This window comes from Bufo bufo, chromosome 6 (assembly GCF_905171765.1).
Source record: "Bufo bufo chromosome 6, aBufBuf1.1, whole genome shotgun sequence".
NCBI lineage: Eukaryota > Metazoa > Chordata > Amphibia > Anura > Bufonidae > Bufo > Bufo bufo.
In genome coordinates this window covers 304,869,589-304,881,258 of record NC_053394.1, presented here as the reverse complement: position 1 = coordinate 304,881,258, position 11,670 = coordinate 304,869,589, and the positions used below count along the sequence as shown (strand labels likewise).

At 45.9% G+C, this 11,670-nt stretch overlaps 1 protein-coding gene across 1 annotated transcript; it reads left to right on the top strand.

The window, feature by feature from the left end:
* The first annotated feature begins 550 nt into the window (after positions 1-550).
* On the top strand, positions 551-7,420 carry CISD3 (CDGSH iron sulfur domain 3). Its single transcript, XM_040435603.1, has 3 exons — positions 551-702; positions 4,610-4,723; positions 6,553-7,420. The coding sequence occupies exons 1-3, from the start codon at positions 664-666 to the stop codon at positions 6,730-6,732; spliced, it is 333 nt and encodes a 110-aa protein (XP_040291537.1). The 5' UTR covers positions 551-663; the 3' UTR covers positions 6,733-7,420.
* Positions 7,421-11,670: the final 4,250 nt, after the last annotated feature.

Genomic DNA, 11,670 nt, shown 5'->3' with positions numbered 1-11,670 from the left:
AATTCGCGAAGTCTCGCTAGACTTCGCATAATAACTTCATAAATTAATTTCTACTGTAAAAAAACATTTCCTGAACTCGAGTTCGGTTCCAAGTGGTACAGTAGAAATTAATTTATGAAGTTATTATGCGAAGTAATAACTTAGGCTCATAAGAGCCAATACATTGTAATACTGTACGGAGTGCTCACTCTGTACAGTATTCAAACTAAGTATTATGCGAATCGACTTCGGATGTTTCATCCGAAGTCGATTCGCTCATCCCTAATGGTAAAGCTCAACTCTGTTCACTTTAGTGAAGCAGCTGCAATACCTGACACAACCTGAGGACAGATGTGATCCCCACCCACAAAACCTTTCGAATTTACACCATTCTTATTGTTTACAGGCGCCACTAGATGTCGCTCATCACAGAAGGCTTTATAGCGCGCCATTGAAAGACATGGGTGCTTATAAATACACGTGCTTCGGGCGCCTTCTAGTGGCAGCTTCCGGTATATCTAATTGCCTGAGCTGGAAACGGGCTTTTGCTCTCCTCCTACCCGCCATTGTAATACAATGCTGTTTCAGAAGAAACCATTTCAAGCTGTGCACTGAGAAAAAGCGGAACCAAGATTTCGGGGGAGTGTTTCTGGAGGAAACAGTTATCCGCTGGTAACATATGCAATGAGGTCACTGCAGGGATTGAAAGTCATAGTGTCGCGGGTGAGTGTGTTGCATTTACAGTTAACTTGTTGAATATAATAATAACCCCTCGGCCATGCTGCCGGCACCGCCCAGCCCTAATCCCTGCGCTCCTCGGAATTGGGAGTACTTTTCCCGATAAAATACTCTTTCGCCCTCTGTCGGCCACTGATGATTATTACAGCTGAGTGCATGTTACTGGAGTTATTTTGAATAATCTACATTCACACGGCTGTAGGTTTCATGGCCTTTGTGCATCCTGTTTATCCGTTTTTAATAGCTGTTTTTCATCCGTTGTTAACGCCCCTTAAAAACAGCTCTTAAAAATGGCCAACTTTCTTCTTCTTTTTTTTGTCCCAACCCCTGCAGTCCCGGCCCCCAGTATGTATTATGCCCCCTCCACAGTGCCCTCTGTATATAGTGCCCTCTGGAAATATGGCCCCCTTAGTGCCCCCATTATCTTATAGCCCCCATAGTGCGCTCTGTGTCTATGTCCTCATAGTGGCCAAAATAACATCCCCCAATAATGCCCCCCACCCCAGTTAGTGCCAACAAATTAAAAATAAAATGTACTCCCTTCATCCTCTTGCATGTGCAGGGACACTCGCTCCTCACTGGAGGCACCAGGACCTGACTTGATGTGACGTCACCACGCTGTGTGCATCAGGTCCTACTGCCGCTAGTGGCCGGGCGAGTGTCTCTGTGCGTGCAAGTGGAAGAGGGGAGTAAGTTTTAGGGTCCATTCACACATCCGCAACTGTTTTGTGGTCCGCAAATTGCGGATTTGCAAAACACGGACACTGGCCATGTGTGTTCTGCATTTTGCAGACCGCACATGGCCGGCACTATAATACAGGCATCCTCAAACTGCGGCCCTCCAGCTGTTGTAAAACTACGACTCCCACAATGCCCTGCTGTAGGCTGATACCTGTAGGCTGTTCGGGCATGCTAGGAGTTGTAGTTTTGCAACAGCTGGAGGGCCGCAGTTTGAGGATGCCTGCTATAATAGAAATGCCTTTTCTTGTCCGTGGCTGTGGACATGCTCTATATTTTTGGGGGGCCGCGGACCGGAACTACGAATGCTGACAGCACACGGTGTGCTGTCCGCATCTTTTGCAGCCCCATTGAAAATGAATGGGTCCGCACCCTTTACGGAATGGATTCAGACCCATTATGCGGATGTGTGAATTGGACCCTTAGTTTAACCCCTGAATGGATGTGTATAAAAGCAAACTCACCAGAATTTAGACTTGTCTTCCATTGCACAGCTTGAAAGCAGGAATTGGATCCAAAAGAATAACTTGTCCGGAATTCTGGATAAACCATCTTTATTAGAAATACTTAAAATCCAAAGGGATCGTCACCAACAACTCCTAGTTCAATAAACCGCCTTTGGGTGGTGGTGAAGATCCCTTTGGATTTTAAGTATTTCTAATAAAACAAGATGTTTTATCCTGAATGCTGGACAGGTTACGGCCAAGTTCGCACCAGTGGTTTAGTCATTTATTCCCATTAGTGATTGTGAGCCAAAACTAAATGTGGGTCAAAAAAGAGGAATATCTTTCCCTTACGCCTGATCTCTGAGGAGGCTTCACTAATGGTTTGGGTTCACAATCACTGATGGAAATCACTGACCAAATAAGTGAAGTTTGAGCTTAGGCCAGTTTCACACTGGCGTTTCTCTTTTCCGGTAGACTGTTCCCCTGCCGGATCCGTACTACAGTGTGCACGTGTGCTGACGGAAGTCCGCCCGGCCTCATTTACTATAATGGAACACGCAGTGGTTTTTGTCCGGCCGCCTCTCTGTATATTTGCTGTGCTGCAGCCGGATCTCCGGCCGGTCCCCATTATAGTGAATGGGTCCGGGTGGACTTCCGGCAGCACACGTGTGCACACTGTACTACAGATCCGGCAGGCTGGCCTCACATTAACACCATGTGAGAAGGTATGGGGCAGCTTACTATTAAAGAGGACCTGTCACCTCTTCTGACATACCTGTTTTAAAGGGGATGTCGGAGTTATGAAAAAAAAAATAAATAAATATATATATATATATATATATACACTGCTCAAAAAAATAAAGGGAACACTTAAACAACACAATGTAACTCCAAGTCAATCACACTTCTGTTAAATCAAACTGTCCACTTAGGAAGCAACACTGAGTGACAATCAATTTCACATGCTGTTGTGCAAATGGAATAGACAACAGGTGGAAATTATAGGCAATTAGCAAGACACCCGCAATAAAGGAGTGGTTCTGCAGGTGGTAACCACAGACCACTTCTCAGTTCCTATGCTTCCTGGCTTATGTTTTGGTCACTTTTGAATGCTGGCGGTGCTTTCACTCTAGTGGTAGCATGAGACGGAGTCTACAACCCACACAAGTGGCTCAGGTAGTGCAGCTTATCCAGGATGGCACATCAATGCGAGCTGTGGCAAGAAGGTTTGCTGTGTCTGTCAGCGTAGTGTCCAGAGCATGGAGGCGCTACCAGGAGACAGGCCAGTACATCAGGAGACGTGGAGGAGGCCGTAGGAGGGCAACAACCCAGCAGCAGGACCGCTAACTCCGCCTTTGTGCAAGGAGGAACAGGAGGAGCACTGCCAGAGCCCTGCAAAATGACCTCCAGCAGGCCACAAATGTGCATGTGTCTGCTCAAACGGTCAGAAACATGCTCCATGAGGGTGATATGAGGGCCCGACATCCACAGGTGGGGGTTGTGCTTACAGCCCAACACCGTGCAGGACGTTTGGCATTTGCCAGAGAACACCAAGATTGGCAAATTCGCCACTGGCGCCCTGTGCTCTTCACAGATGAAAGCAGGTTCACACTGAGCACGTGACAGATGTGACAGAGTCTGGAGACGCCGTGGAGAACGTTCTGCTGCCTGCAACATCCTCCAGCATGACCGGTTTGGCATTGGGTCAGTAATGGTGTGGGGTGGCATTTCTTTGGAGGGCCGCACAGCCCTCCATGTGCTCGCCAGAGGTAGCCTGACTGCCATTAGGTACCGAGATGAGATCCTCAGACCCCTTGTGAGACCATTTGCTGGTGCGGTTGGCCCTGGGTTCCTCCTAATGCAAGACAATGCTAGACCTCATGTGGCTGGAGTGTGTCAGCAGTTCCTGCAAGACGAAGGCATTGATGCTATGGACTGGCCCGCCCGTTCCCCAGACCTGAATCCAATTGAGAACATCTGGGACATCATGTCTCGCTCTATCCACTAACGTCATGTTGCACCACAGACTGTCCAGGAGTTGGCAGATGCTTTAGTCCAGGTCTGGGAGGAGATCCCTCAGGAGACCATCCACCACCTCATCAGGAGCATGCACAGGCGTTGTAGAGAGGTTATACAGGCACGTGGAGGCCACACACACTACTGAGCCTCATTTTGACTTGTTTTAAGGACATTACATCAAAGTTGGATCAGCCTGTAGTGTGTTTTTCCACTTTAATTTTGAGTGTGACTCCAAATCCAGACCTCCATGGGTTAAAAAATTTGATTTCCATTTTTTAATTTTTGTGTGATTTTGTTGTCAGCACATTCAACTATGTAAAGAACAAAGTATTTCAGAAGAATATTTAATTAATTCAGATCTAGGATGTGTTATTTTTGTGTTCCCTTTATTTTTTTGAGCAGTGTATATATATATAGCCCTGAACGGATCTCACAAACAGAAAGCCAAAACGCCAGTGTGAAAGTAGCCTTAGTTACTTAAAAACTCTACTTCCTTAATGCTCTGGAATCAGTGGCCAGTTGACAAGGAAAAGAGAGGAGGCTGAGCCATGACCCCAGCATTTACAGCGGGAGCTCCCAGAATATAAAGGGAGCACAAATGTATTCTATCCGTGTGTCACGAGCTCCTTCTCTGACGCTTCTGCCTTACTGGCGCATGTGACGGTAACGTGGTGCTTTTACTCTTATAGGCATGCAGCACAGCGCAGTCTGCTCCGGTTATTGCTGCAAAACATCCTTTTAAAGTGGAGCTAAAGGCGGGCAAACTATACCCATGGTGCAGCTGTGGACACAGCAAGAAACAGGTGGGTGGTATGACATAAGAAGTATGTGGAGATGTTTGAAGGCATCTAGCAATGATGACTATACTGTTTGTATCCGGGTTAGGGCTTAGTCACACGTCCATTTCCGTTCTGCAACGTTCCAAGTTCAGGACATGTCAGTGATATTTCGCAGGGTTTGATCTGGTTTTTGCATGCACAAAAAATGGCAATTTTTTTTGTTTCACGATTTTACTCCATTTCATCGAATCAGTGAAAAATAGGCCACAAATGGATGGCATCTGCATGCTGTCTGTGAATTCATAGACCAATGGACTTGACCAATAAATGGACGTCTTTGGTCAGCAAGATTGACAAGTGGATAAAAACATGGAAATGAATGGATCCGCGTGCTTTGTAGATGGACAGCACACATCTCTGATTCCCTTGAGGCCTAAACATATAGTACAAACATAAGAGGCATGAGACACAACCAACAAATCAGCAATTCTTCAAGACTCATCTTCCTAGTGCTGGGTTCATATATGGGGATGACGCAGTCTTGATGGGGCTGGCGCTGTAGTAGGGCTGCTATCAAGGTCCGTGAGACCTCTGCTGTATCTCACCATGCTTTGCTCTTTGGATGCAGTATGGAAAGGGGTTCTTTCCTCCAGAAGCTGAATATCTGTGCATTGAGGCTGCTGAGCTCCATACTAAGCAGCTGTATGTCCTCTGTGCAGTGCTATACAGGCTGTGTGCACTGTGCTGTGCCATATGCTCGGGCCCTAACAGTGGCACCGCTGGATATAACCGCAATGCCCGCCAGCCCCATTAACTTTAATGGGGTCCAGAGGAGATCTGGACGCAATCTGGCAAATATGCCGAGAATCAGCCAGACAGAAAACACTGCATGCTGCAGTTTGTGTCCGGCAGATTCCTGTCATTCTTTCCCGGAAGTGACGGCTGGATCGCAGTGCCGCAGATGTGAAAGTCGCCCAAGTTGCACACCGTCCAGAAGGAGTTTGCGTTTTTGGTGGGTTTTGTTTTTTTACAGTAAAAGTGCCATCTCCAGGTGTTAGCTGAAGGTCTATGGAAGATATGAAATGCAAGACGCACACTTTTTTTTGCTACTGCATTTTTTTTTAAATTGGGTGGCGTATTTTGGATCTTTGCTATTTTTTTTAATGCAGCATTTTGAAGCATTTGGTGTTTTTCTGGTGTTCTGACACATGCTATATAGGGAAAACAATGCCTGAAGAAAAAATGTTTCACACAAAAGCGCTGTTTAAGGCTACTTTCACACCTGCGTTTAGGTCGGATCCGTCTGGTATGTGCCCAGACGGATCCGCACCTATAATGCAAACGCTTAGATCCGTTCAGAACGGATCCGTTTGCATTACCATGAACAAAAAAAAAAAAATAATAATAATTTTTTTTTTTTTTGTTCATGATAATGCAAACGGATCCGTTTTGACTTTACATTGAAAGTCAATGGGAGACGGATCCGTTTGAAAATTGAGCCATACTGTGTCAACTTCAAACGGATCCGTCCCCATTGACTTACATTGTAAGTCTGGACGGATCCGTTTGCCTCCGCACGGCCAGGAAACACTATAAAAACTGCATGCAGTATAGAAAACACACACCATAGAATGTGGTATGGAAAAAAAAAAATTTTTAGTGAGCAAAAAATGCCAGACCATATTCATGTGTGTAGGAACCCTTAAAGGGATAGGCGTCTGTAATGAAGTGCTCAGTCTGGAGATGTCTTGTGTTCGGTTCCTGGGCATCATCTACGTGTTTTACTCCCGAGGAAGTGTCTTGCACAGATGTTTGGGTGCTTCCTAACATTTTATTTCTTACCTAATCTCCAGCCTTTCTGTGATGGTTCACACCGGAAGTCAGCGCCTGGTCTCGCTCCTGTCCGCTTCACCCTGACAGAAGACAAGGAAGCCTGGCTGTGTGGCTGCAAGCAGACCAAAACCCCACCATACTGTGACGGAACCCACAAACAGAGCCACGTGCAGAATTCTAACCTGGAACCAAATCAATGACTTATCCAGACATCCTGCCTGTATTCATTTAGCTTGTGACAAATCTACTGCAGCTTCAAATCAGTTGTGATGATCCATTATAATAATTGGGAAGGGGGGGGGGGGGTCTGTATGACAAAGCGGGGTAACACTGCAGACTGTGACCATATCATTGACTTTCATGCTATAGGAGTCACCATGTGGCAAGTATGACCGGGCGGCTGCTTACGTGTAGGTTCCTGTTAGTGGAGCAGAGCTGTGCAGGACCATATGGGATGTAAGTGCATTATAAAGGGCACTGTTGTCTGAGCTACGATTGTTTATGGCTGTGGCTGGCACAATCTTAGGGCCCCTTCATACGGCGGATTTTGCCCTTTTTTACATGACCGCATCACGTTCTCCTTCTGGTGACTGGAGTCTGCTGCATATAACCTGTGACTGTGAGATAACCGCACTTCACTATACCCTATCGCTAATACTACTGATTCTATGTACGTTGATGAAGTAACCCGAATTAATTATCTGCATGACTGGATGAAAAGTGTAATTAACTGTTGTGTAATATAAGGGCATCCTGCAAAAAAAACCAAAAAAACCTTTTTCTTACAATGGAAGTCTGTTTTTGTGTGAACAGGGCTTTAAAGGGGTTGTGTCACAAAAAATATTCTGCATCGTTCTAAACAGCATCTGGACCTGAATACTTTTGTAATTGCATGTAATTCATTTTGCATAGACACTGAGTTATTCAATATATTGTATCTGTATAGCGCCACCTGCTGTTTGTTCTTTTCCTCACCTTTCTGAGCTGGACACATGCTCAGTTCCTTCCTTCAACTGCCACCAGCCTTACCTTCTGCTAGAAGCTGTGATAGTTGGGCCTCTTGCACACGGCCGTTGTGGGTCTGTTCCGTACAATTTGCGGTCCCCAATGCACGGGCAACGTCAGTGCAAAGGCCGGGGCAGATCGAGACCCATTCAACTTGAATGGGTCCGTGATCCGTCCACATCACAAAAAAAATAGAACAAGTTCTATTTTTTTGGAGGTGCGGAGGCTCGGACAGAAACACCACGAAAGCACTCCGTAGTGCTTCCGCATCTCCTTGATGGCGGATCAATTCAAGTGAATGGGTCCGCATCTGTGATGCGGAGTGCACACGGGCCAGTGCCCGTGTATTGCGGACCCGCCGTATGTGGGCCGCAATACGGCCACGGGCACACAATGTTCGTGTGCAAGAGGCCTTTATAGGGAGAATGGTGTAGCAGAAAGGACACACCCTCTGAGAAAAAGGACACCCCCTTCCCCCCCAAATCTGCCAGCCTGAAATAAATCTAGCAGAGCAATTGGAGCAACAACTGGGGAGATCTCTGGATCCATGCGATGTATAGGGCTGGTTTTAACTAGAGATTGTCATCAGGCACGGACTGACCATAGACCCTAGCAGGATGATTCCAAGCCCCCTGCATGGCTGCCAGCCAGCTAACATAAAATTCTGGGGCTTCCCAGTGTTAAAGGGGTTATCCAACCCCTCTAATGCCCGGCCCCCTCATATAGATTATACTTACCCTGGTTCCTTCGTCACTCTGAATCCCTGCACTGCTGCCGATGCATCTCCCTGTTGTGCGGGGGGGTGGGGGGGGTCGCAAGACTTGCAACAAATCGCAGGCTGTGACTGGAATGAGCCTTCCTAACGTCACCCGCGTGAGGAGCGGTGTCGGGGAGTGAGATAAGTATAACCTATATGAGGTGCCTGGGCATTGGGGGGTTCATTATAGGGGTTGGATAACCCCTTTAATTAAACACAGAGCACTGGGTACTTATGTACTCTGCCGGCAGCTGCCCCTCCTGAATTCAACTGCATCACCATCCAGAAGACAGCAATGCAGTTGAATGACTGCAGCGGGGCACAGGAGCTGATGGTTTCCTAACAAGCCATTCACCCTAACAGGGTAGAACGCAAATTAATGACGTCATTGTGAGAGCCTGCACCAGGACCCTTTCTGTGAAATGACATCAGTGACGTCCTGCGCTAGGACGGAGGCTTCTCAGGCCACAGGCTGGAAGAGGCTTGTGGCCTGCAACGCAGAGGGGAACGGGTGAGTATTAGATTTTTTTTTATTTATTTTTTTACTTGCGCACTATAAGGGCACTATGGGGGATTTTTAATACTGGGGGCACTACAGGGGGCATTCCCAGAGGCAGTGGAGGGCATTTTAATACTTGGGCACTATAGAGCAATTTTTAATACTGGGGACATTGCTATTACTGATGGCACACAAGTGGGGCATTATTTTTGCTGAACGCACTATAGGGGATATTATTAACCCCTTAAAGGGGTTTTCTGGTTTGCATCAACATAATCATTTATAAAGGTAGCTGTAATTTTGTATTGTATTTCTTTTACCTTTATTGCTTCCATCTTCTGTTCTGGGCTGTGGTCACATGACCATGTCCATGCAACTCTTTCTTATTTCCTGTGATGTCATGTCCATGGGCGTGGCAACAATAGTGGAGTGTATATAACTAGCTGGTGGGAGGGGCTATAAACTAGCTGGATATTCTTAGGGGCGGTGCTGGAGTGGTGACAGAAAAGAGAAGTGCATCATGGGTTTGGTTGGATACAGCAACAGGAAGTGCTACATACAGAATGGAAACAAATTTCTTTACCTGGTGAAAACAGGTCAGGAGAGAACAAACTGAAAAAAAAGCATGTGGAAGATGTGCATGAGGTAAGCAACTACATGAGCATATCTGATTACTATGGTATTTACCGTATTTTTCGCTTTATAAGACGCACCTGATGATAAGACGCAACTAGGTTTTTGAGGCGGAAAATAAGAAAAAAATATTTTGAACCAAAAGGTGTGCTTTTGGTAGGTTTTGAACTAATGGTGGTCTGTGGATGACGCACTGTTATGGGGGATCTGTGGATGATGCACTGTTATGGGGGGGATCTGTGGATGATGCACTGTTATGGGGGGGATCTGTGGATGACGCACTGTTAAGGGGGGGATCTGTTGATGACGCACTGTTAAGGGGGGGATCTGTGGATGACTCACTGTTATGGGGGGGATCTGTGGATGACGCACTGTTATGGGGGGGGCTCTGTGGATGACACTGAAGGGGGATCTGTGGATGACACTGAAGGGGGATCTGTGGATGACACTGAAGGGGGATCTGTGGATGACACTGAAGGGGGATCTGTGGATGACACACTGAAGGGGGATCTGTGGATGACACACTGAAGGGGGATCTGTGGAGGACACTTATGTCATCCACAGATCCCCATAAGTGTCATCTACAGATCCCCCATCAGATGCATCAGTGTGGAGGGAGGAGGCGGGGACACTCATGGTGGGGCCCGGTGCAGTGATTCTACTCTAATACACCGGGCCCCGCAGCTGTTAAGTACATTCAATCCGATCCATATCTTAATGTATACCGCACTGTTCTGTACTTACTGTAGTACCTTATGTATAGCATTAAGACGGCGCAGACCGGCAGCTCCCTCATGCGCCGCCTGCCTGCTTATCTCACTTTATGAATGAACAGGCAGGCGGCGCATGACCGAGGGAGCTGCCGGTCTGCGCCATCTTAATGCTATACATACGGTACTACAGTAAGTACAGAACAGTGCGGTATACATTAAGATATGGATCGGATTGAATGTACTTAACAGTTGCGGGGCCTGGTGTATTAGAGTAGAGTCACTGCACCGGGCCCCGCCATGAGTGTCCCCGCCTCCTCCCTCCACACTGATACTTCGCTGGCCGCGCTGTGCAGCATAGTATCCGCTTTATAAGACGCACGGCCATTTCCCCCCCACTTTTGGGGGGGGGAAAGTGCGTCTTATAAAGCAAAAAAATACGGTATCTCAGAAAACCCCTTTAAAGGGGTTGTCACTTACGCAAATGGCATTTATCATGTAGAGAAAGTCAACACAAGATATTTACTAATGTATTGTGATTGTCTGTATTGCTTCCTTTGCACAATGTACACTGCCCGTATCCAGGCATTACGACCACCCTGCAATGCAGCAGTGACTGTGCTTGCACACTATAGGAAAAAGCGCCAGTCTAGGGACACTCCTGCGGTCCCGGCCACCAGAACAGTCGCATTATAGGGTGGTCATAACCACTGGAAACAAGCAGTGTATAATGCGATGGAAAAATGAATCCAGCCAGCAAAGTAGACAATATAAACAATCATAATACATTAGTAAGTGCCTTGTATTAACTGCATCTGCATGATAAATGCCTTTGTATTTTTCCACCACACGTTCCAATAAATTTTTTATTTTTTAGTTCATATAGCTATATAAGGGCTTATTTTTTGGTGGAAAAACATGCATTTTTTAATGCTGCCATTTAATTTACTATGTTTTGTACTGGAAAACAAGAAAAAAAATTTGTGTAGTAAAATTGAAAAAAACAATTCAGACAAGGTTTTTGGTGTTTTGACATCACAGCGTTCACTGAGCGCTAAAAATAACCTAATGTCCTTATTCAGCGGCTCAATACGAATGCGCCGATACCAAACTTTTATAGTTTTTTTTTTTTTTGCATTTTCTTTGCATTGCAATATTCCGATAGCGATAACTTTTTTATATTTCGGTCTACAGAGCTGTATGAGGGCTTGTTTTTGGGCAACGAACGGTATTTTTTTATTGGTATCATTTTTGTGATATGTACGACTTTTTGATCATCATTATTCAATTTTTTTGGGGGGGGGGGGGGCAAGATGACAAAAAAATGCCAAATCGCAAGTTTTTCATTTTTGTTTCCGTTACGGTGTTCACCGCACGGGAATTAATTTTTTATATTTCAATAGTTCAGACATTTTTGGACGTGGCGATACCTAATATGTTTATTTTTTATATGGAAAAGGGGGTCTTTTAAACTTTTAATATATTGGTGTTTTTTGTTTTACTATTAATCCCCATAGGGGCCTAGTACAAGGGA